The 27,685-nt window shown below is 30.7% G+C and overlaps 1 protein-coding gene across 1 annotated transcript; it reads left to right on the top strand.

Moving 5' to 3' along the window:
* Nucleotides 1-22,248: 22,248 nt before the first annotated feature.
* LOC148231287 (uncharacterized) lies at nt 22,249-24,970 on the top strand. Its single transcript, XM_088194807.1, has 2 exons — nt 22,249-22,965; nt 23,038-24,970. Exons 1-2 carry the CDS (start codon nt 22,373-22,375, stop codon nt 23,564-23,566), a joined length of 1,122 nt encoding a protein of 373 aa, XP_088050933.1. The 5' UTR covers nt 22,249-22,372; the 3' UTR covers nt 23,567-24,970.
* The last annotated feature ends 2,715 nt before the right edge of the window (nt 24,971-27,685 follow it).

Here is a 27,685-nt window from a genome sequence, read left to right as displayed (position 1 = left end):
CTTACTAACCAACTTTTGCCCCCCCTCCCCCCATAGATAAAGATGAAATGACGTTTTTGCATTTGACACTTTGAACACGGGTGATTATTGACAGCTGTTTGATTTACAGTACTGTCAAAATTTTTTTTTATCAATTGTTCCAAAAATATTTTTAATTATACCGTATTTGCGTTAACACAGTCAGTTCAGGAGATATGTATATCATCATTATTTTGAGTCAACGCCCTTACAGTTCTATTGCTCTAAAGCACATTATATGGTTATCTTGGTGCCGTAGATTGAAGTGCTTAGCCTTTTAACCGAAACACCACCTTCTTAATATTCACATTCTTATAACAATAAAAAGTTTTGAGGAAAAATAAATCCCTTACGTAAAGCAGCAATTGTATCGCTTGTTAGTGATCGCGATCGTTAGGGCTCGCGAAAGTTTGTCGTTTTACAAAGAAGTCTATTTAAAAAAAAATACTATAGCATAATTTGCTATGTCGTAATTTTCCACTAGATTATTCCGAGTGTTAACCACGCCGAGTTATGGAGTGTGATGTTCGCTTTAGCTCGACCCCTCACCACGTGCCACTTCGGATTTATAGAGATTCCCTCTCGCCTTCGTTCACACCTTTAACGACCGTGAATTATTCCTGCGGAGCCTTCCGGGCTCGGAGTTATGCTATAGTTTTTCTTCTTGGCCCGTGAACAGCTCTCGGGTATACTATATCCATCTCTTTGGCCGCAAACAAGCGCCAAGTCTAATTATCCGGCGATAACGAAACGCAAAAGGTGTCGTAAAAAGGTGGCAACGATCGTTAGGAGTTATGGCTTAATTTATTATTTAAATACTAGTCTGTCTGCCAGTTCAAGGGCGAATGCTTAAGCTTTAAATAAATATACGCAATTTGTTACGTTATGGGATTGTAATACACCCTATTAACACTGTTTAATCTATTTTAAATATGTTTCTTCCCTTCCAAATTTTGCATTGACTCAATTTTTTTAGGAAAATATGACAATAGGATTAGTATCGTATTAAAATGTTGAGTTGTTTAGATATTCATTAGCATGTATGTATATAGTATATATTGATATTATTTTAAACTTCAAATTTAAAAAAAAATTTAAAATTCAAATATATATTTTTTATATACATCTACTAAATATATATGTATATATAATATGATTATGAATGTGTATGAGACTTGTGGTATTAACAGCAAAATTAAACGTCGGGATATTAAGCTGAGAAAAAAATATGATTAAAGATAGAATTTTTCTCGCAAGAGAGCGTTCTATCATGCTGAAGTTCAAGCGATGAACCAAAATTAAATTAAATTTAATAGAATTTTTAATATTATGCTTGTTATGCAGAAAATAAGATTTTCTTTATGGTTTTAAATCAAATAATATACCGTGAAATCAATAATACAGCATAGGTTATTAAACTGTATCATTTCTAGTTTTGTTAATGGTTTCCTAAATAAAGATATTATGATTTTAATATATTGCTTCATACCATATCCGTTTTTATTATATTTTAATAATTAAAATAAGGTGTAGAATTAAACTTTTAGGTATTCTAAAAAATAATTATACTAACTTACTTACATTTTTATATTTAACATATTTAATTATTTTTTAATAACTTATTTAGTTCAATATAGCTAATTAAAAATATCAAAATAAATTATATTTAATATTATTATTATATTTACTATTGATTAAAAAAAATATGACTACATTATATTTACCTAAGAAAATACGTTTAAGATTATTTAGTCAGTCTTTGCGATTATAAATTAAATTTTTGTAAAATATTGCATGTATGTAGTTCAAAACTAACAATTGTCGGGAAAAATAATAAAAAATAATTTAATAAATAAAAATAATTATATGTTTAGTACAGCAATGTATTTTAAAAAGTACAAAAATTATTGAGAAATTATAAAATATTAACTTTTTGTATTTATTCCTTATTTAAATGTAATTTAATAAAAACATTGTGATTTCTAACTTTTAATAAGTTAAAATATAAATACATGACAAAAATTTTAAATTATTATGAAATGTAATTTTAGATTTGTCCCTTACCTAGGAAGTATATTTATTAAGCAGATTTATATACTACGTATATCTATGAATAGCTATATGTTTATATTGAATAAAGTAAATTTGAGATGAAAGGAAAAAGAAGCTTTGAGAAAACTTTTTTCGCCTCGATCAAAAAATGTTCGCTGACCCTAGCGAACTTCTTTTCGAGTTTTTAATGTATATAAATATGCTTAATAAATTTTTCATTTAATATTCATGAAAAATCAGCTTTACCGATTATAATTTGCAAATACAACGACTCAATGCAAAAATATAAAATACACCTTTCGCTCGCTGTTTTTTAAACCAATATAATATTTGATTTTTATTAAATAGAAACAGTAAAACTTAAATAAGTATACATATACTTAGAATAAAATAACAAAACAGAGATCATACTATTACCATGTTAAAGCACATAAATATTAAAAATATTGATTGACCAAACATTTCTTTAAATTTTAGTTTTGGTCAGTTAATGTTGAGTTTGATAGAAATATATATCTACTGATGAAAATGTATTTGGACTAGTGCAGATATAACTTTAACAAAAAACGTACACATTCGCTGTAACATTTATACATCAGATGTAAATAAATAATGATAAGTATGTAAATATAAATAATACTACATATAGAAAAGTTTAAATTATATAATTGTACTAGCACCTGCCAAATAACTTGTTAAAATATATTCGGATATGCTTTTACTTAATGACATACTTTAAAAAAAAATATTTTCGAAATAGATTCGAAACTGTTTTTTATACAGATTTTTTCTGGAATAAGCAGATGAAAATAATTGTATTATTTATATATTTTGCTGCATTCAATTTAGTTTTTAGTTTACTGATAATACAATCTATAAAAATATTAAATTTATATATTTTAGCTGGTGCTGTTGTTAATTTACGTTATTACTTTGCTTCTTCCTTAGATATTCAATCTGAATTTTTAGATTATAAAATTATAATGCTACAGTTGATACATGCGAGCGTGACTCGGGATAGCAAAAATAAGAAAGCATTCGTCGCACAAGAAAGTTTCATACAATAGCATTGATTGGTTAATAAAATAATTAAAGTCTCTGAAAAGAAACGCCTCTTTAAGTTCATAATATTTTTGGTCAATGCGGATGATTCAGGGTGGAACCAGATTTTTTGTTATACATGCGTAAAAGTAGATTCAGAATCAGTAATATAGCTCAGCATTCAATAAAATATATATTTAAGAGGTATTTTGTACCATTTTATACCGCATATAGATAATATATTAATTTTAATGCAAAACATCTAATAAATACATTTACTTAGATTAAAGAAAAAAAGAAGGACAAAATAGCTAGTTTTTTAAAGATCCACGAAATACAAATCAATAGGTTTCTAAGGTTTTTTTAACAAGTTTTTTTCCAATAATTTAGTCAAAAATATTATGATTATTTAAAAATAGCATTTATTAAACTTGATCTAATTAAATAAGATCTGAAATCTTACGTTAAATAATACAAATAAAGCATTACTTATTTGATATAGCAATCAAATAAGATTGTGTGTCACATACGTAATATTGATTTGCTATTTTTGTTTAAAAATTTATTTTGGGAAAGTGAAAAACATTGTAAACAATTTCAAACTCAGTATTAAAATTAAAATCTAAGCTCATAAAAAAAAAATTAAAATTAACAATCAGCATTGTATTTAAAATAAGGTTCAATGTTTTGCATTTTTTATTATTTGATTTTAAAGCTTTTTAAATTTAACAGAACAGTTGGTATACAATCTAAAAAGTAATATGAAAAAATAAAATTATATAAGATTGACTATAAAAGTCATATCATTAAGAGTAGAGCCTGAGATTTTTTTAAAACTAAATAATATTAGACAATATTATCGAAAACATTCTTTGAGCGTTATAAAAAAAAATTGATGCAAAGATTTGTTTAAGCTTAACAAACTAATAATTGCTTCATTTAGTTTTTACGTTTTTTATTTTTTTTTTATTTATCAGATTGATACAAACACGATATGTAAGCATATGTATAACATTCATACAAAGCACTTTACAAAATAACTTGAACATAAAATACGGTCAGTAGAATTCATTTAATAAAAATCACAATATTTCTAAAACGATTAATTTTCTAATCGTCGCCGATATAAAAAAATCTTTAGTAAGTAATATTAAATAGTCAGTTCCTGCCCTGCATTACACAGTCTGGCCGATCTAAAGTAAGAAGAGGTAATGACTTCTCCTAATTAAGTCTGAAGTTTGCATTATGAACTTTATTAGGAAGCAACATTTCGCTTTAGATTTACGAAATAAGCAAAAAGTTTAGCTGAGCTCACACTAAGTGGAGCTACACCAAGTATAGACTGAGAAGACAATGAAAATACTAGTTAAAGAATTAGAAGTCAAGGGTTGAACGAGATCTACCTAATGACTTTCTGACTATGTGATAATAACAAACACGTTTCAAAAAAGAACAGAGCTTAAACAATATATAAGTTACGCTACAAACAACGTAATAAATTTAAAAAATGCAACGTTTAATAATAAAAAAATCATTTATAATCTACAAATTAAATAAAACTAAAACACCTTAACGATAAATGCATATCCTGTACTTTCAAGTACATTAAAAATAAATTAATAATTCAATGAACTTATAAGACCTGCATTTTCATGAGCCTTATTGGTTTAATGATGCATAATGTATTTAATAAAACTTTAAGCTCAGCAAAAGCTTTTATTATGAATTGCCCTAATTAGTGCATGGTTTGTTTGAAACATGATGTTACATCGTCAGTAAAAAATATATTACAAAATATTAAAAATAAAGGTATTCAGTTTCGATTTTCAAACATATTATTTAGTTATGTTTCGTATTAGCAAAAAACTAAGGACTACATAATAATATAAATATTTTTTTATTATAAGCTAGACAGTTGTTCTTCAAGACACGTTTTTAATACGATCATGACCGAAAAATGCCTGAATTGATTTTTTTGGCATGTGCAATCCGCATTGAGCCATATGTTCGATCGTTTGCATGGAAACGATCACAAAGGTGATTGAAAAAGTCCATAAACAAGAGGCAGAGCACTTGGAATACCTTTTCTCGAATTTAACTGCTACAGTATCCGCTCTCCCGGTTTTATCCCGGTCCGGATATAAAAGTGGATTCATTGTTATGGCGGCTCACTGAAGATTTGAATGATATAAGCGTATCTTTCACTAGCTGGATCGGAACTAATCGATTGCGTCACTACTTTACAATGGCGTTGGAGAAGATATTTAATTTCATTAGTTTAAACAATATAAATTGTCAATCTGCAGTAAATATTAATTAAAAATGACTATAGGGTCCATAGCCACCTTGGTTCAAAATAAATTGGCAGTTCTAACCGATATTTTTAAAAATAATCTTGTGAGTTAAATAGCGAAGTGAAGTGTCAATTTTGAAGCTCCTTTTCTAAACATTAAACTAGCACGTCACTAGCAACGATCGGCTTTTTCCGGCGAGCATCTGAACCACACATGACAGGATGTTTCCACTCGTTGGGTCGAAACGGTCCGATTCGCCGGAAGCGCCCATCTCGTTATACGTAAAGCCATCGACGGAGCTTTACCACCGCACCGGTTGGGCAGCTTTCGCAAAAGCTCCGGGCTTTCACGCAAACAAAATCGAGCCCAGCCCATTACGGACCGGTAAATGGTGCCGGTCACGCTTCGTGTTAAAAATTTGACGCTAACGAAATAATTTCCCTCTAGTTAAAAATTTTCCTGTTACCTCTGCAATTTCCACGAATATAAAAGCACGACTAATGAAAAGGCGAGAGCTTTGAAAGCGCAGCGCTGAGTTTGTTTATATTGTTTGTAATACGTGTTGAATGGATTTTACGCATAATTGAAACTATTCAACATTATTGAAGAACTGTTAAACAGAAATTTAAAATACATATTATTTTCTCTAATCGTTTACTTGAATTATTTTGTCAGTTGAGTGATAATTTTTAAGCTCTAAAAGTATTTTAATTTAAAACATATTTTTAAAGTTAAAAATATCATACTTTATTATTTTAACTTTTAGCAAGCATAGATAATATAATAAAAGAAAAACTTTAAGAATCTAAAAAAAATCTTATAATAAAATCAGATGCAAGTTTACGGTAACGCAACATTTTAATTATTTAACTAAAAAAGTTTATCCGTAAGTTAACTAGAGGATACAATATTTAACAAGCGTTCCAACAGCTGGTGTTAGCTTCAACTTAGCAAACACAAGAAGTGATGCATCATAATTGAAGCCTTACATAATATAATAATATAGTGCATAGCACTGTGATAATAAATATATAATAAGTAGTATTTTAGAATAAATATATTATATACTTTGTTCTTATTTAGATTTTTGCTCTATTAGTATTTTCATACACATTTTAAGCGCTCTGTTTTTTACATTGTAACTTAGTATTTACCATGGGAGAAAAATATTTTTTCTAGTCAAACAGCTGTTCCTGTAACATATTTTTTAATCCCTATAAGGCAAATAAATTAGGTACTGCTTTAAACAAAAATAAATTTGTTTAGTGGCATATTTTATGTTTTTTTTTTTTATGTATTTTCAAAGATCTTTAACGACAAAAAATATTCAATACTGTTCTTGAAAGAGGGTATCACAATTCTTAGAAATAAATATGTCATTCGTACATAAAATCTATAAAATTATCGAAATCCTCCCGTCTACGTTTTACTAAAATTTTATAATCCTTGATCGCGCGAAGTTCATGATTCGCGATTTCCATCAAAACCATAATATATTGTGGATTGTAAAAAGTCATTCATTTAAAATTAAGGAAAATTTTAGTGATTCGTAACAAATGGATTTCGTCTATAAGCTGGAAAAGTATCAAATTTTATGGTTTTAAAAAAAATGCCGACGTGTTAAGTTAATTATTGTCATCTCTATTGACAAGCAAAACTTTTAGTATGGATAATCTAAACTAAGCATTCTGGTTTCTCGATGTTTTTTCATTTCTCAAAAAATATTTTTTTTTAACTTTTTCGAAAATATATGTGATTAAAATAATATAGTAAATTAACATACCATAATAAAACAATGATTTGTTATAATAGACGCGAATAATCAAAACAAAACACATCGATCCACTTCGACTTATCACAATACGAGTTAAGGCATATAACCAAATCGTAAATAAAATTGTCAATTACAGCTGTTGCTACTTTACATTTTTTTATATTTCAAACAAGGTGAAGATATGCAACCTCTCAAGATTTAAAAAAAAACAAGATTTAAGTTCACCGATAGGTAAATTTATTTCGTAACTTTGTGGAAAGCCAACATATTTTTTTGCAATCTGCCGATTCCCACGCGAAACAGTTTTTTTCTAATACTATTATTATTGTAGTTCTTGTGTTACCAAAAGCAAAGATAAAGCCAATTAAAGTAGTTAAAAAATATCGTTAACAATCATTGCCATTCAAATAATTTAGACCTGTACAAAAATTTTTTAAGAAAGCATGCATATTTTTGCACATCTAGAACTCACATATTATTTATACAGTAATATAAAAATATGCAATACTTGTAAAGCATACAAAAATATTTGTACCAATTGTATTTTTATAAAAAAGAGGCTATATGAAAATTTTAGAAAAATCAGTAATGTTTTTGGTATTTTGCTCATGAAATTTGCAAGAAAATATTTTCCAGTAGAAACTTAAATCTGGACTATAGATTTAAAAAACTGTAATTTAATTATTTTTTTGAGCCTGATTTCATCGCAAACTACATTCAAAAATATATTTTTTTTTGTTATTTATTATATTTTGTTTCTTATAATAAATAAATATTTAAGTTTTTTAATCATGCTTATTTGAAAAAAATTGCAATTTGGTAATTGAATAAAAATATGTAACTATAAAACAGTAAATAATTAAATAATAAGAGTGCGCGAAAATTAAAACAAAATTTATTCAACACTCAATCGACGAGTCATTTTTTGCCGCGTGATTTTCGCGCAGCACAGAGCTATGTACATCAATAAAATTACTTTATCAGTGGCTTACTTCTTGCATAAAAAATTATTTTAACAAGAAATATAAGTCATCTGCGGTTAAAAATCAGTAAAGGCGAGAATAATGCCAATTTAAGATATGTTTTATTGTTTTGCTTCGCGCTTAAATGAAATTTACGGTCACATTTTACGATCTCTATATATAAATTATACAAGAAATAATTATATGGCTATACCAGAAAAAATACGTTGTCATGCAAATACGAGAGCGTACTCCGTTCTTAATCGGTTGTAGTCGCCAAATGTCAGAACGAGAGTTTTGCAGCTTTTTATGCAATATGTATATTTTGTATATCTTGCTTACAACATTTGATATATTTATATATAAACGAAACTAAACACCACTGCTAATAGATATTTTAAAACATCTATGTAAGGTAAATATTGTTGCCAATTTTAATAATGGTTTTGACCAACGTTCGCTTGCACCTAACCTGCTCTACGCTATTTTTTTATTGTCTCTACGAGTAGTATCTCGTAATTAAATTGATTGTTAAATACGCTTGTCTGTAAAACGTTGTTTGTTGACAATGTCACGTCCAAGAGTTCACACACGCACTAGTTAAAACATTATCTAGTGAAAGTATACATGATAAGTTACAATTTAAGCTCATGTTGGTGCATACTTTGCCTAGTCACTGTATACTTTATCGAAATTAAATATTTAAATTGTAACATTCTATATACTAACCAGAGTGACACTGGACTAGAACTAAAAATTTAAGACATACACACATTTGCGTCTAAATTAACATTTAATTAAAAATCTATTTGCAAAACTATCCGTCGCGACGTTGCCGCCCCGAGCGGCAATTAGCCGTTATTACGCTTCTAATGGCCCCGCCGCGTTTTATTCCTTTTCGTCCGGGTCTTTATTTGTGTGCACTTCTTGCGCGACCGTAATGTGGCGTAATAAATAAAGATAACAGGCGAACAAACATATATGCCGCGCTTCCGCCAAACAAACGAGGGTCCCCGACGGGGCCACACATTTAGCCGGGGCCTTGGGGCCTACCAAATGAACTGTCTGTATTCGTTTTTTGTCTACTCTCTTTTTTATATTTATATACAGTCGCACTTGACTTTATAAAATTACAAAGTAAGTAGAAGAATAAAAATCTTTCGATTGGGATTTAACAATGCTATACGAGGTACTTTAATAATATAATTACACTCTTATTGTAATATACTATATAAGAATATTATTAAATTATATTTTAAATCACAAAAAATTATAAAGATAATGGTTTACTATAAATCAAACTATGCTCAGTTACTTAGAGGTTTATCCATTGCGTTATTATTGTGTACGCCTCAACAATTTTATATAAAATACAAGATGCGAATATACGTTTGATATACTTATCATTACTTCTTTCTTTATTTTAAATAAATAAAGAAAAATTATAAATTAAACTATATTTTTTATGTTGAAATAGTGAAAGTTATAAGCTATCGAAATCAATTTTTTATAATCTTTATTGTTTACATATGTATAGCAATAACAATTTAAAGGCATTGGTGCGCTGCGAATATCAGAGTTACAATAAAATAGCTAGAACCTTTACGACAAGATCATTAAAACGACCATTTCAAATATTATAATAAGGAAATATCAACTCGTTCCGACAAAAGGTTAACACTAAAAAGAGAGAATGCAGTATTTTACAATTGTGTAATAAACGCTAAGATATCAAAAACCACATATAAACACATTTATCCCGAGATTTATTCACTCATAAACACCTAAAAAGCTACTTTTTTGGGTGTAAAAGATACGTAGAAGACAATGCGTCTATTTTGTAAAAATCAATATTGTCATTTACCCTTCTTATTAACAATATCAAAAGCAGCCACTTCATAGTTTATATACATATTTCATTTAAAAAAATGAAAAGCAATGCAATTGGCCCACAACATCCTCATATGTGATCTGCCAAAGCTGTCTCGAATCAGGAATATGAAAATTTTTGTTACGGGACTACAAAAACACCAATGCTACTGGTCTCAATACACAAAAACCATGCGGTTTATCAATAAGTTTTATTCAAAATGGTGCAAAAAAAATTTACTCAGGTCCATAATTTTCTATCATAGTTTAGTTTCCTTTTTACGTATAGTAGTCATTTCTGTAATTTTTCATACAAAAATAAATATATTTGTTTTCAACGATAGCTTTGTGGCGACCACCCACGCCAACGCTTAAAAGAGTATTATTTCTAAAACATGTGTTATTTGAGTGTGTCAAAAATGATCTTTCATCAACAAAGAAACAAGACAATAGCGTAAAAAATGTACCCCAAAAAAGCCCTTATTACTACCAGAAAATCACATAAATAACACTGAGTTTTGTTCTTACTTCAAATATTTAGACATCGAGAGAATATTTCTTTGTTGCAAAACTGGATCCATAAGATTCCCGCTGCAATGAAATACAACCTTGGACAATGCCCATCGAGCGAATGACACTTTCTAAAGGCGTATACATATTTCGCCGTTCTAAGAGCGACTGCAGCGATTGGCTAAATGACGCTGTATAATTGCTTTCGATGAGAAGAAAGCAGTCAAAAGCGGTTAATTGCAAACAACATAATGTCATGGACGCTTGCAATAAATATAAATCGACTCTACCGCTAAATCAACTTCCGCTGTACACCCGCTGCCATGCCACCTACAAGAGCTATGAGGACCTCCCACGGACATCATCCCTCCGCCAGCTTCACCACAACCGCTCGGAGAGCATATATATCGTCTGTCACAACATATGTAAATATAATGTAATAAAACTCTTTAGATTGAACCCTAAGTCCCACACACATCCCCCATGGGTTCTCTTTAAATATAAATAGAAGCAGATATGCGTATGTTCTGAATTTTACAAGAAAACCAGCTGGAATGAAATCAGGACTTGCCGATTTTTTTGCCCATGATTATTTCCACTAAAAGTCAAAAATATTAAACTTAGTAACGGATGGACATCTTAGATTAAATATATAATAGTTTTTACATAAAATATAATTTGAAGTAGCTCGCAAATTCATTCAATATATGTTCGTCATTTATATAATCGCGTTTGCTTAGATTAATTTTATCAAATAATAAGTCAGCCTGATTAAACTACAACAGTCAGCCACAATAGTGCACTTCTTATAAAAAAAAATTAGATCGTCGTAATTAGCTATTGCAATAAAAAGTAAGTAAGCATAAAATATTCTTAGTTTGGTCATGTGTTCAAAAACAGATACATAAGTCTCAATGATAACTTTTACTCAAAGCACCAGCCACATAACATCATCGAGAACATTAACCAGAACTTTCGTACTAGAACTCACCGAGATTGTACAAACTCGAAGCTAAAAAGAGTATACGAACAACGACAGAAAAAAATATCGACGAAGCATTCGCTTCTCTCTTCATCTAAAACCTGATCCAGTTTGACTTGCGGAATCAAGAGTTTATGTTACGGACTCATATTTGGTTTAAGGCAGGTCACACCTAATAAATATTCTAACGACTAGAAAAAATACTTATTTTTGGACCACTTCACAGATAGTATTTAAAACAAATTACAAAACAATAATTTCTAACCTTAATGAAGGGCTTATCATGTATTCCGTGTGACTTTATAATTAATTATATTTAAGTTACAACTAATTGGGAAACCGAAAGCAATTTATCATTACTCGTTTTGATAGGATTAACAATGTTTGCGTGTTTTATGTTTATAAAGATATATTGTAATTATAATTAATGTTTAATTAATATTTTAAATTAATTGGTATTTTAATCGTGTTATTAAAAAGTTTGAGTAAAGAGCACATAACATTACAATAACATACTAATATAAATTAAAGATAAGAAAAAGAAATGGTAGTTCTCATCCTTTCTACGACAAATATAACGGAGAAATGTGTTTTAAATTTTTTCTATCGGGAAAGAGTATACTAGAATATTAAAGAATATTTTGATATGCTTTAACTGTTCTATCAAATGCTAAGACGTTCCTTAGAACAAACTTAGGCATTCTCGAGTGTCAGTATTCCAAAAACTATGTATGAAGTCATGAACATAAAATTTTAAACTGACGAATTCTTTAAATTTACACATTTATGTAAAATTTTGTTACTATTGTATGTGTAGGGCAAATTGTAAACGACATTATTTAACACTTTAAATCAATCTTAAATATGGGACATTTAGTATATAGCACATATCTATAGCACATATAAACAATTTATAAAAAAACATCCGTTTATAATATAATATAATTTGCACTCACCAAATTTTTCGGCGCCCAATTCTGCTTACAACTGTCACAGGCACATTTATATTCACTATTACACTTATAAACCACGCTATTTTATATTTATTTTTTATATTTACACTTTTTTATCTATTTTAATATTTTTTGATACGTATAACAATATTCGTTAACATGAAGAGGAATTTCACAATTTCTGCACATGTATCTTTCCTTATTCCGCGTGCAGAACAAACACGACATTTTCTTCTCACATATTAATCGACACTTTTTATTTGAATGGTTTTTCAGCTTATCCGGAAGCTTTTTTAATGGATCGACAGCACGGGCCAGGCAACATGTGTCTTCAGGATCGATAGATTCCACAGAATTTTGCATCCAACTCTTAGATTAACCGAAAAGAAAATCTTTGTATTTAATTTTACTGTTACGATTTAAATTATGATAGACACTGACCGAATAAAACAATGCGCATTAAATTAAATAAAAAACAACACCTTCTCTTGTTTATTGCATTGTTTTTGAAAATATTTGGTAACTATGTATTGCGCAATGCGATTAGTACATACCTAGTTACCTAATATATTTATTATAGTCCGCAATACATTGAGGTTTAGGCCGGTTTCACACGTGCCGGATGGATTCACTCGGCACCAGGCCGGCGCCGTGTAGTGGGGATGATGTTGTCTGGGCTAGTACCTACCATTTCAGACGTGCCGGACGAATCCATCCGGCACCGGCCCGACGCTGCCCATACAACACCACCCCCACTACACAGCGCCGGCCGGTGCCGGGCAAATCCATCCGGCACGTGTGAAACTGGCCTTATATATTGTAAGACCACTCGTTCTGTTTTTTTTGGCTGCTATCAAAGGTAGATATGATTCTTATTTTTTTTATTATTATTTGTTTTCCAAATTTGGATAAGCGTTTTAGCTTTTTTGCCATTATTCGTCTGTGGGGGTCTTAATTTTATATTTTTGAGATTCTGGTAGACCCTTATTTTTAAAGATTGTGCCACAAAGTCCTGTTTTTAGTAAAAATAAATGATTTCGAGTAAAACGCTATTATAAAAATTGTCAGCATGAACACAGTGTCTCTTGCCAGATATAGGTTTAGTACTTTGTTTATTAATATTTATGCATTTCCGGTGTATAATTTAAAATGTGAAATATAAGCGGTTCTGATTCACAAACCATTTTATTCAACATTTCATATTTGGTTGAGGACCGAATACTCGAAAAATAAGTACTTAGCCATGAAATCATTCTCTCATCCAGGAAAAGGTTTTGCTTTGACTTGTAAGCATTATTGAATTTCCCTAAAAAGTAATCAACAATTGCTTTCACTTTTGCCAGCATATCTGTACTATTTGAAATTTTTGCATTTTTTAACAAAATGCAAAAAAGTTTAAATTTGTCTAAATCTATTTCTTGACATAGTTTTTGAAATATCAGCGTCTTGATTATGGAGTTTGTTAAAGGTTTAAACTACTTTCATTTTAATTAGTAAACTAAATCACCTTTCAGTTAAATAACTGTCACATCGTTCCATTGCGCGGTTTTTTCTGTATTTTTAAATTTGTGAGATGTTTGCCGATGATATAAATTTCCGAAACTATTATTTTAAACAAATCTTCACCAATAAATAAATTAACCATTTTCACTATTATTGTGAAAAATTTGTTCCCCTGGAATACCATAGAATTTTAAATATCGCTTGTTGGATCAAATTTACTCTAGTCTTTTGGAATAATATCACTATCACACTACCCATCATTGAATGAAAGAAAATTCTTAACACGCGGTTAATGTTCATCATTATATTCACAATCACTGGGGGCGTTGGACAACGCATCTTACAATTTTTCTTAAAAGGTTTCGTCTCTTTCGTTCATTTTGGAGTGATTGAAAATTTTTTTTTAATTAAAATCATAATCATAAAAGATCATTGAGAGAAAAGCAATTTTCGCGATACATTTCTGCATTCCTTCCAATATAAATTATTTTTTTATCTGTGTGGAATTCCCGAATCCGGAGTGCGTCGTATACTCTAATTGATGATTTTTTAAAAGGTTTATCTTATTAAATTTATGCAAAAATCATAAGAAAGCTACATAATACATTTAAATAAAATTAATTGACTTACATAGGAAATTTTACTAAAAAAATTAGTTGTTTGCCATTATACCGCGAAATCGCTCGGCCGTAAAGCTGTTCGGGCAGTAAATTGTTAATATGATATAGTTAAAAAAATTGTAACTATTCTAGTATAATAAGATTGATATGCTCTAAGAAAGTCAATATTAACCTTTTCTTCTAATAAATACAATGTTTAATTTTGGAAGTGAAACAAAAATAAAAAATAAAAGCATTTTCTCACAGCGTTACGTGCTCGCCATTATAATCGCATTTTCAAAAACTTTTTCACGTTACACCATAGCATTAACTGAGAGTTCGTGAACTAACTGCCTTCGTGAGTATAATCGATAGCCTAACCAAACCGACGGCCATTTACTTTTAGCTATTCGTAAACAAAACGCGATTCGTAAATAAACCAACAAAGGCCAATAGTGAGGCGAAAACAATTGGAAACGGTGCGGTGCCGTGGATGATCATTTTCCCGTTAGTGACTTTATCAACAAAAAAATAAAGGGGCTGGTGAAAAGAAAGTGGACAGTGAAAATAGTGCGCGTTGACAGCTGTCACCATATGCTGGCAGATGTCAAATAAATACACACGGCCGCAAAAATTCACGTGGTAACTTTCGCCGCTTTGAAAATTCCCTGAACCCAAACACGCACTCGGACGAAACTGATAACTTTTGCGTAATCAACGTTTTTGATCCTGAAATCTGATAAAAAAATATTTTTCTTTATGATTTAAAATTTGGGTTATTAACTTTAAAATCAAAATATTTAGGATTTATTGCAGGTGCAGCGTATTTTTTTTTATCTAAAATAAAACAATTATGGTAAACACATTGTAGTGCCCATTTCACTTATGAATACATAATTATTTTTAACGTATATTCATACATAGATTATAAAAGCCTATCAAATTTGTTTACACAGCAGGAGGCATAGCTGGAAAAGCGACCGTTTGTTCACATTTAACCGATCGTTTAGCGGTTACCGCATCATCAAAATACATAATAATTCGATTAGGGCTGAGTAGGTGAGAGTTAAATCGTCGGCCTACCGATTTCGACAAAATCGACCAATTTTGAGTTTATAACAGGGTCCGTTCGCTGAAAGCTCGGCTTTATTGCCGTCGTAAAAGCTCACCTCTGGCCGCTAACAAGCCGAGGCTAATAAACGATATTCGTGATGCATTAGGTGGCTGCCTGTATCAAGTATCGAGTATCGATTGAAAATTTTACGATGTCGCAAAGTCCCTCGGTCGACGTTATTGCTCTTTTTCATGGCGCGCCACGTAAAAGTTGTTAGAGGAGAGCTTTAGAATCAAATCGAACAATGTTGCACGATTGGACTCTCTCTCTCTCTCTCTCTTTCTCTCGCTCTTAATATATATTGAAAGTTTATTTTGGATTTGTGCTTTATGGTTTGTTTGAATGGTTCGTTTTGTAACGTGTCATAAAAATGGGTTGTAACAATGCTGTAATGAGCTTTAAGGTCTAAACCCTTCGATGCGGCATTCGTCACGACAGTGTTACTAAACGACCTCTATAATAACTGACATAAGATATTTATCTAAAATTTAGTTTATAAATAAAATTGTGCAACAGTTGTAAGTTACGTTGGACATTGATTGACGTGAAGAGAGAAGCGGTAGCTCCATCTTTGCTTATATGGCACATTCTATAAGAAACAGAGAGATCAAAATTAAATTTTAAGAATCAAAAACAACATCTTTAGATGATTTTAATTCTGATCGTGATATAACAGACGAGAGTAAAAATTATCTGATTTTTTTATCATCATTGCCATTGCTTATATAATATTTTTAAATAATATTAATAAATAGTACATATTAGATAATTATTGAAGCAGGGTTTCCCAAACATAATCTATTATTTAAAAATATGAAAAATCAATTATATAGAACATAGCATATTAAATAATGTGAATGAAGTAAAATCCTTAATATATTATCTAGATTCAACACTAAACATAGTGATAAGTTCATAACAAGATATGTATTATATATAAAAATGATATATAAGTTTATATATTTTTAGATTTTTAATAGCTTTTTTAATAAATAAAAATAATTTTGATATGCAAAACATTATTATTTATATAATATATTTTAAAATTTAGTATCTCTTAACATATATTAAAAAGCAATATAATTTTTTAACGTATACGTAATAGATATAAAACATTTTTTTTTGGATTTTAATTTCACAAATACACATAATTCTGTTGTGAGCTTTATCATGGCAGATAAAGTTTATTTTATTTCCAGTATTCTCTGGTATAAATTCACGCGTCAGTTGTAAATTTTCTACATTAATAAAAATATATCATGCAAACCACATAAATATATAAAACTACTCCCATCGCGAACCATTAAAGGGCGGACGGTCCACATTTTATACGACTTTATTATAACCAAAGGTCATCGATAACAAAAAAAAAACACCCACCTTTCACATTACACTTAATTAGTTTTTAAAATACGGCCTAGCGCTAATGTCGTTGGATTATAAAAATAATATCGCTTATTTGTCGGGCTCAGTGAGACGTCACTTTTTAAAAGTACCTAGAGTACCGTATCACGTGTCGGCCGTTCATTAGAGTACCGTGTCAAGGGACCTTGCTTTATTTGTTTTCTCAAAATATAGCATTACTTGGCCCTTGCCTAAGACCGAGACTCGTATCAAGGTCTCGAGGGCGACAATATGTCAGGCGACCTCGCATATTTTCCAACTCGCTTCCTTTGCAATTTTATCTTTTTCGACAATCTTTATGCTATTGGACAGTGTTTTTGATCATATATCTTTTCTTTATGGTTATCTAATAATACTTACAGAGAGGAAAAAAATCACAAAAACGCAACTTATTACACAAATCACAAAATTCTTGAAAGATATTTATTATTCAAGCCAAGAATAAGGGAGGCTATCGCCATGCAATTATTTTTGCTCGTACCTGAAAATCGCTCAGCATCAACAGATTATCGACACAACTTCTAAGCAGCTGTAAAAATACACGCTACATTGAGAATACAATAAATTGTATTCGAACGCTTCTAGTAAAAAGGCACAGAAGTACACATACTGATACAACCTGTATTGCTTCAATAAAAATAACTAAAAAAATCTCTCAATCTCCTCTAACAACAAAGAGGAATTTGCTTTGCTAAGATTACAGATAAATGAGCCATATATAAAGACGCTACAGACTAATACATCTCCATCACTGCCCAATGTCTTTTGCTCAAATTATAAGATTATTCTGCTAGGAAAAAAAATTAAGAAAATTTTTAAATGTGATACTTTTATTAGGTTGTCGATCGACCACATTTACAGAAGATCCACATTTGCTTGATTACTTTAAAACACTTTTATTTTATAATATTTTTCTTATCCCTCCCAGTCATTGACGACACAAAACACTTATTTGGCTGTATCTCAGTCGATAGATATATGTTTCACAATTAAAACATCTTATTTTTTTAAATTATTTCTTACCTTTAAAAGTTTAAAGTTTTCAGATCTCGAATCATTTCTCTACAGTTTTTTAAACCTTCTTCTGTTTCATGATAAAAAAATTTTCGGTCGCATCCTATAAAAATATATTAAATCAAAGTCATTGCGTCTAAAAAGCTACATTTAAAATGCTTCTAGTCTATTAACTGCATTTTTTTGGTGCAATAGCATTTTACGAATTTGGTGCAATAGCAGTTTTTGCAATTTAAATGGGGATTTTAATTTCTTCGTTACCTTACTACTCCATATTATAAAAGAGGTAACAATTTTTATTTAAAAATAAAAAAAAACTAACATACTTTACAAACTAAGCAAAAATCAATTCAAAAATTATACTTAGAAAAAATTAAAATGGTAAAAATTGAGGCAGTAATCGTGTCTTGAAAACAAATAATTGACAAACTTAAATAAAATTTTAGATTATTTTGCTTTAATTTTAAATACTTAACATTTTTACTTTTCTTACTTTTTTCTCTAAAATGATTTTTTCCAAAGATACAATTTTTTTAATTTTTTGAATAGCCACCATTTTAAAACAAAATGGTTGATATAGCTAGGTAACAAATATATCTAAGACGTTGACAAGGTCAATTTTTAAGCAAAAAATTATACTAATATTATAAAAGCAGCAAAAGTTATCGTGTCCTCAATTTTGGGTAAATTCCATATATAAACCTATTATTTTCAGGAAAAATGTGTTTTTATAAGGATTCGAGTTAGGTTGAGTTAGGCTATGCTACGATTTATAACGTAGCATAACCTAACTATCATAGCATAACCCAACATAGCCTAACTCAAAAGATTTTACTTTAATAGAAAATATAAATTTATGTACGCGTGTTCTTAATTTTATACCATTAGGTACACAAGGAGGTGGACACCAGTGCGGTGCAACGAGTGCAAGGTCCCTAGGCTGCATATTAAAAGGAGATCGAATAAAAAAATTAAACTTTTTTAAGATTTAAATATTTAAATTATTTTTATTTAATTGACCCATCATTTTATGAGTTCTTTTACATATAGGTGCAGTAACAAGGGCGGTGCAACAAGGTGCAAGGTACCAAGGTTCCACAGTTCAAAAAGTTGCAATTTAACAAAAAAAATAAATAAAGTTATTGATTTTCATAAATCGTTGAAAAATTTTTTTTTTTTTGAAATTCAAAAAAAATTTTAATTTTTTTTTTCTAAATTCAAAAAATACTACTTTTGTTTTTGAAAATTAAAAAAAATTGAATTTTTTTCTTTGAAAATTAAAAAAAGTTAAATTTTTTTTTATTTTTTTAAATTTTTTTTATAATTTTTTATTTTTTTATATTAAATTAATTTTTTTTTTTGCATCTTCTTATACTGTGGAGCCTAGGTAACTTGCACCTGTTGCACCGCCCTTGTAACTGCCTCTATATGTAGATAAATTGATAAAGACGAGTTGCAATTTAAAAAAAAATAATAATAATTTTTATAAAAAGGTTCTAAAATATTTTTTAAATTTGCCCAATTATAATATTGCACCCACTGCACCGCCCTGGTGACCGCCTCCTTGTGTATACCTAAAGATATAAAATTTAGAACACGTGTACATCAAATTATATTTTCCATTAAAGTAAAATCTTTTGAGTTAGCCTATGTTGGGTTATGCTACGATAGTTAGGTTATGCTACGTTATAAATCGTAGCATAGCCTAACTTGAATCCTTATAAAAACACATTTTTCCTGAAAATAATAGGTTTATATATAGAATTTACTCAAAATTGAGGACACGATAACTTTCGCTGTTTTTATAATATTAGCATTATTTTTTGCTTAAAAATTGATTTAGTCAACATCTCAGACATATTTGCTAGCCAGCCTTATTCACCATTTTGTTTAAAAATGGTGGGTATTTAAAAAATAAAAAAATCGTATCTTTGTTAAAAATCATTTTAGAGAAAAAAGTATGGCGAGTAAAAATGTGTATTATTTAAAATTAAAGCAAAATAAAAATTTATAAGAAATATTTTTGTATAATTTTGTGAAAAATTTGTTTTTGAAACACGGTCACTGCCTTAGTTTTAAACATTTAAATTTTTTTCTAAATATATTTGTTTTATTAATTTTTGCTTATTTTGTTTACCATGTAGGTATTTTTATATTTTTAAAATAAAAATTGCAACCCCTTATATAAAATGAAGCTGTAATGCCATGCCTTAATAATGGGGCACCTTTTTAAATTCTGTGTAACTCTTAACAAAATGTTAGTCTGACCGAAATATTTTAGCAAAAAGTTTTAGTTGTAATTTTAAAAACGAAAGAAAAGAATTTATTTCCATTTATTGCTTACTTTTACGTTTAGTTGCGCGAATTTGGTTTTTATTTGCTGTTATATATTTTTTATTTATTAATTTATTTTGAATATTTTATAAATATTAAAATGTTATAAAAACGCAATAAAAGTACCATTTATTGCAATTTCATAATACATATAACGACTGAATATATCAAAAATTATAAAACACAATAATTGCTTACTACACGTTGTTTAAAATGCTTTGAAACGGTTTAACGAATGTGGTTTTTACAAAGCAAAATCAAAAACTGGAAGAAAATGAAAAACATGTACACAGGGAGATCGAATCTTGATTTAAAGTCCTTTTAAAATCGTCAAAAAACGTCTTCAAAGCTGTTTGCTGAAGACTCTGCAAGCGGATATCCATCCCTTTATTCGTGGACGGTAAGAAAAAGGCTCAACAATATGGGACTCAGAGGTTTTAAAGCCAGACACAAACTCTTTTTTTAATTGAATTTGTGGATTCACCACCTGAAAATATAATAAATAAAAGCAAAATTAAAATTAAGCTAAATTGCTTATCTATAATATACATATATGCAAAAATTATTGAAAAAGTAAATATACGCCTCATGATAATATTTAATGTATTTTATTTTACATATAATTGGATTAATAAACAAATGTCGGTGAGATTGTACAATTGTTAGTATTTAATAAAATAATTTTTGCAGATTCTTATATTAAAGAAAAAGCGTTAGGTAATAGTTAAGTACAACCGAGAACTCAAGGTATATTTTTAATGGATTTAAGAAATACGTAACCATGATACAGTTGCTATTATTAAAACTTATCCCAACTAAAGCCCTGTTGATGGATTGATTACTTTATGTCAGAATGACGAAGCTTTCCAATATATTTTGAGTGTCACTGCATTATTTATAAATTTAGTTTGATATAAAAAGAGAATTAGCACAAAAAATGAAATCGATATTGCTTTTAAAATTATTAAATGGATTAGAGTTAAATCTTTTGACAGTGACATTTTAAATTCATTGCAAAGACAAAAAAAATAAACATCTAATTTAACGCACAGATGTGTAGTGATTAAGCTAAAGCAAGTTTTAAAAAAAATGCTATTTGTTGGACGAAATCATTTATTTTCTTGAACCAAAAATTAATGATCATTAAAACATGCTTGACCAAAACTGGCTGTAGGATTTGGCATATTTAACTGTTATCATTTACAAAACATTTTGAAAAAATAAACAATGAGCATCGCGAATGTATAAAATTTCACAGCAACAAATTAATAGCAAACTTAGTTTTTTAAATAGTCGATTGACCGTTTTATTATTTAATATTATTTAAAAAAAAAAAAGATCCTGTATGAATATACCAATGCTATGTCAAACAGGCAAGAGACAGAAAAGTCTAGGATTAACAAGGTAAAATATAAACACATCTGACAATTTTGATAAGTTTTAGTAAGTCGTTGTGTCTAATGATATTGCTAGTAACATACAACTTACATATTTTTAGTCTAATCTGGCATTATCAAGTGAACAATATATATTTTTCTTATTCTTTTTTTAAACTTCTGCACTCTTTGATACCTTTGAATTGCCCTGCTCGAATAGATCTTGGCCCTTTATTAATAATGCATTAGGGCGCATCCAAAACATATTTTCCCGGTGAACTCTACTATAATACATCCATCATGGTTGGTATGCTTATTTTTTTTTCGTGCTCCACCATGGACAGCCTTCGTTTCGTCGGTCGGCTATTAATCTTCCTAAACGTGCGCTTTTTTTTATTCTTTCTTCTCTTAAACGCAAACATGTTTATGTATGCGCACGTCATTCCGCTTTGTGCCTTCGCGGTGTACGGACGCACCTCGTGCTCTGTGCGTAGACCGCGCTGCTGTACACACTCGGACCTGCCAGCTGCGCCGCTGAACAATTTTGCTCACTGCCTACCAAACAACAGCGCCATGAAAAAGGCGCAGACGCGTAAGCGTTCTGTGGGGACGATTAAGGCGTTCCTTAACCCCAGTCAAGATTCGGAATGGCAACTTCCGAAAAAAACTGCCAGACCATCCACTGAGTCCAGGAGCCCCGGACCAACCCCGAGCCAAAACAGGTTCGAAAAGCTTCCCGAGGTATTAGGAAGCAAATCAAGCAGAGTTCCGCCTGTGATTATGGAGGTCACGGGCTCACATCTTCAAACGACGGACCTTATTAAATCCGTCACCAAATCCAGCAACTTCACGTTGCGTTACACTGGAAAGGGCAACGTGTCCGTCCAGTGTTCTTCGCTCGAGCAACGAGCCTTACTAATGGAAGGATTGAGGGGGCATCGCCCATTTCATACCTTTACCACTGACGAGGACAAGACAGTAAAGTCTGTCCTGAAAGGACTACCAGAAGTTCCAACTCAAGACATAGCTGCTGACCTCCAAAGGCAAGGACTCAATGTCGTCAAAGTGACGACAATGAAGACAAAGACGGAGGTACTAGGAGGTTCTCGCCTCTACCTGGTTCAGTTCTCTTCGGATACCAAGACAGCTGCAATCAAAAACATCCGGTACGTTTGTTTCGCCAAGGCCATTCTGGAAAGGTATAAGCGTAACAATGGACATTTAACCCAATGTTTCAGATGTCAGCTTTATGGACACGCAGCCAAAAACTGCCACCGAACCCCACGATGCGTCAAATGTACCGGCAGTCACGCAACCGCTGACTGCTCGAAAACGGATCGTGAGACACCAGCGAAATGCATCGGATGCGAAGGAGATCATCCGGCCAACTTCAAGGACTGCCCTCGCAGGAAGGAGTATCTCGTCCAGACTCAGAGGAGACATCAAAGGCCAGCTACCGTCGCGGCTGTCGCCCCGGCTGCACCTGGACCGACATTTAACTTAGTTCAGGAGCATTTTCCCGCACTCCGACCATCCCAACCGGCTAAGAACTTCTCAGCTGCGGCCGCTAATCTCAAACAGGCTCAAAGATCACAACCAGAGCCGACAGCAGCACCAAACACCGGCGCAGAGGATGCCCCCATGTCGTCCTCGGATCTACGGAAGATGCTCCTCGTACTTCAGGAGATTCGGGTCAAAGCTGGCAAGTGTGCGAGCAAAATGGAGATAGCCATCATGATGGTAGAGTACCTTGATGTCCTCTTCTAAGAAGAAATTGAATTTGCTGACGTGGAATTCACGTGGAATTCGACACAAAACTGGCGAGCTGGAGCTATTGATCAGTGAGTATAAAATTGACATTGTCATAGTTACCGAGACGTATCTTAAACCTCACGTTAAAATATCTTTGCCGAACTTTGTTTGCCTCCGGAGAGACCGACTCTCAAGGCCAGGTGGCGGGGTTGCGATTTTTATTAAAAAATCTATAAAACACGCGCGTATAAATCCCGACGTAATTAACTTAGAATCTGTCGCGATCCAAATTAATAATAATAATAAAATCATCACAATTGCTGCCGCATACAACTCACCCGGAGACGAATTGTTGCAGAGTGATCTAGATGCTGTGCTTGGACTTGGAAGCTCTGTTATATTAAGCGGAGATTTCAACGCCAGGCACTCGCACTGGAATTGTTCTAGTACCAATCGATCCGGTTCCATGCTCTTTAACTACTTGCACGATACTGACACGGATATTCACTTTCCAAATTCACACACACACTATCCTTTTAATAACATGTCTCCATCAACTCTTGATTTCGCATTAGTCAAAGGTTTTACGCCAATTTCGGGGATGCACTGCATCCAAGCTCTATCTTCGGATCATCTTCCTGTGTTTTTTGCTCTGGAAGGCGATGTTGAGGTCATCCCTGAAATATTTTTTGACTACGGAAGAGCTGACTGGAAAGGTTTTAGAAGTTTCATTGAATGTCGTCTACACGGCGCTCCACAGATATACACTTTACAAAACACCAGGCAAATTGACGATGATATTAATTTTTTTACAAATTTAATCGAGCAGGGTAAACTATCATTTATACCGACGCGTAAAAATATACCAAATAAAGTAAAATTAACTCCAGAAATTATCGAATATATAAAAATCAAAAACAGAATTAAAAAGCAATGGCAAAAAAATAGATCACCCCAGCTTAAAACTTTATTAAATAAATTAACCAGTGATATCCGCGTAAAAATCCAAATAATTAAAAATGATTCATGGTCGCGTAAACTGAAAAAACTAAATCCAGCAGATAACTCATTATGGAAAATCGCTAAATCAATTAAAAATAAATATTCAGACATTCCGCCGTTAAAAAATGGAGACGACATAGTAACCTCGAACATACAAAAAACTGAGGTATTAGCTAATGCATTCTCTACATCCTATGTGCTAACGCAAAATTATACGCATCTAAAAACCCAGAGTAAAGTTGATCGTTCAATTCAAAGACTTGATAAAACTAGAATAGATAAGAAAACTATTAACGAAATTACCCCGTTCGAAATTTATAACATTGCAAAATCACTTAAAAATAATAAAGCTCCGGGAATTGACCGATTAGATAACATCTTAATAAAAAACTTTCCATTTAAATGCTTTCATTTCCTAACTAATATATTTAACTTTTGCTTATCTATTGGGTATTTTCCAGGTATTTGGAAAGTTGCAAAAATAATTCCGATAAAAAAACCCGGTAAAGCTGATAGCATCCCATTAAATTACCGACCGATTAGCTTACTACCGTCCCTAAGTAAATTATTTGAAAAGATTATCTTATCACGTTTAAAAGAGTGTCTAAATAGTAAAATCATTGACGAACAATTTGGCTTCCGTGAAGGACACTCAACAACGCATCAACTTAATAGACTCACGGAGCACATTTCTGCGAATTTTAACAGGAAAAAAAGCACAGGATTTTTAATGTTAGACGTAGAGAAGGCATTTGATACTGTGTGGCATGAAGGGCTAGTATACAAACTAGATAGGTACAAAACCCCACACTATCTGATACAAATTATCCGATCATACCTCCAAGATCGAAGCTATGTCGTCTCCTTAAATAACGATAATTCGACACCGCGTAAAATACCAGCCGGGGTTCCTCAGGGGAGCATACTTGGGCCGTATCTTTATATAATATATACAAACGATATTCCAATTTTAAAAAACACCAGTCTCTCTATTTACGCGGACGATACGGCCGTTTTAACTAGTTCATATGGTCTTAAACCAATAGCAACAAAACTACAAAAATCTTTGCATAACTTAAATAAACATTTAAAAAAGTGGAAAATAAAAATAAACGACGATAAAACTGAGGCAATCATTTTTACGATGCGCCGGCAACCGTTGCCTCCGCCTTTAAAAACCGAGCAGGGCAAAAACATTGAATGGAAAACGAGTGTTAGGTATCTGGGTCTTCACTTAGATTCTAAATTAAAATATACAAAGCATATAAAAGAAGTACGGTCTAAAGGGCTTGCCGCCATTTCAGCTCTGAGACCCATTTTTAACAGAAAAAGCGCGTTGACGATTAAAAACAAAATTTTATTATATAAACAATTAATACGACCGATATTAACATACGCTTGCCCAGTGTGGAGTAATACGTGTAAAAATAATTTTAATAAGTTACAAGTAATTCAAAATAAAGCTGTAAAAATAATTTATAACACCCCATATTATACTAATTTAAAGAAACTCCACACTCGATATTCTATACCTACAATTAAAAATCACATTATTAATAATACGATAAATTATTACAAAAATATCTCGCGTGAACATAATAATAAATTAATTGCAAAAATTGGTAACTATGACAAAGTCACACTAAATTTCAAGTATAAACATAAAATGCCTAAGCACATAATGCTTTGATAGCAAATCTGTAACCACGACTTCAATAGCCCCAGTTCGTAAGTGTTATTTTTAATTATGTATCTTATATTTTATTTATTTTATTTTCTTTTTCTTATTGTATAAAGGTTTTAGTATTTTCTCCTTAAATTTTACTTATTAAATATTGCATATTGTTGCCTCTATTTTTATTTAAACTATTGTAATTTCGCTTGTAAACATGATAATGGCTAAAAGCCAGAAACATGTAATTTATAACTTGTATAAAACTAAATTATTTTTGAAATAAACATTTAAAAAAAAAAAAAAAAAAAAATGTATGCGCACGTGTTTGTTATAATTTTAACCCAAGCACTGCGGTTTTCTTGGAAAAAGAAAAGCGATAGCTCTCTGATGATGATGAATCGCTAACACTGTATATTATTTATTAGACCGGAGAAACGCAGCGGTTTAATAGTGCGATGAACTAAATTAAATTTATGATTACATCCATAATAATTTAAGCTTATAATGCACGAATTTGAGGTTCTTTAAAGTAGTTTCAGACTAGATTCACGTACTTCAAGTTAAATGCATCTGTAAAGCACGGTAAGGAACTTAATGGTGCGAGATGAAAAACAATGAGCGACTTTTTATGCTACGACAACCCTGCACTTGAATTAACGGTTTTAACGTTACAATTTATCAAAAGAATGTACCATTGAATAAACGCTATATTAGGAAAATATTTTAATATCGATTTTACAAAGAACCAGCAATTGTCTTATATTTATTTTTTATTTTTTAGTATATCACAATGTAATCTTTCACTAATTAAACTTTAAATTAATTACCTAAATAATACAAATATTGAGTTTCGATATAATTTAAGAATACGTGCTCCAAAAAACATAGTAATTTTATATGATATATTTTTTTGATACAGTATCATTTTTATATAATTTATTTATACTTGTGAAAAAAGTGTTTATACAATAGAGATGATTGTACAACAATTATGAGCACCGGTGCTTCAGACGACGATGGTAAATCTTAACTGGCGCTTTTTAAATAAAGATTACGCTGTGTATTTTTGTCTTTATCACTTTTGGTTAAACAAGTTTGCATATACACGTTGGCCTAAAAAATGGAACGCATATTTAAAACCTTGCATTTTTATAATACGTGTATTTTAATATTAAAAATAATTTTACAGTCAAACTTATTATTTATTTTTAATATATGTGTTACTGTTTTATGCTTACAATTTAAGCAAAAGAAAAATAAAAATATAGGGGAAAAAATAAAGTGATATTTTAAATAATTTTCACTGAAGATATAAAACCATTGATATGTTGTTTTTACCCTTTAAAGCAATATTTGTGTATGGTATTTGAATTAAGGGTTGTTTTTATCGTAATCACCGATACACAAGATTAGTGAATTAGTATGGTTTCGTGAAATATTTTTGTAATATTTTGTGG

The sequence above is a fragment of the Plectrocnemia conspersa genome, unplaced genomic scaffold (genome assembly GCF_051122295.1).
Source record: "Plectrocnemia conspersa isolate PC_06_02 unplaced genomic scaffold, ASM5112229v1 ptg000010l, whole genome shotgun sequence".
Classification (NCBI taxonomy): domain Eukaryota; kingdom Metazoa; phylum Arthropoda; class Insecta; order Trichoptera; family Polycentropodidae; genus Plectrocnemia; species Plectrocnemia conspersa.
Note: the sequence above shows the minus strand (reverse complement) of the source record. Positions and strands in the feature narration are given on the sequence as shown.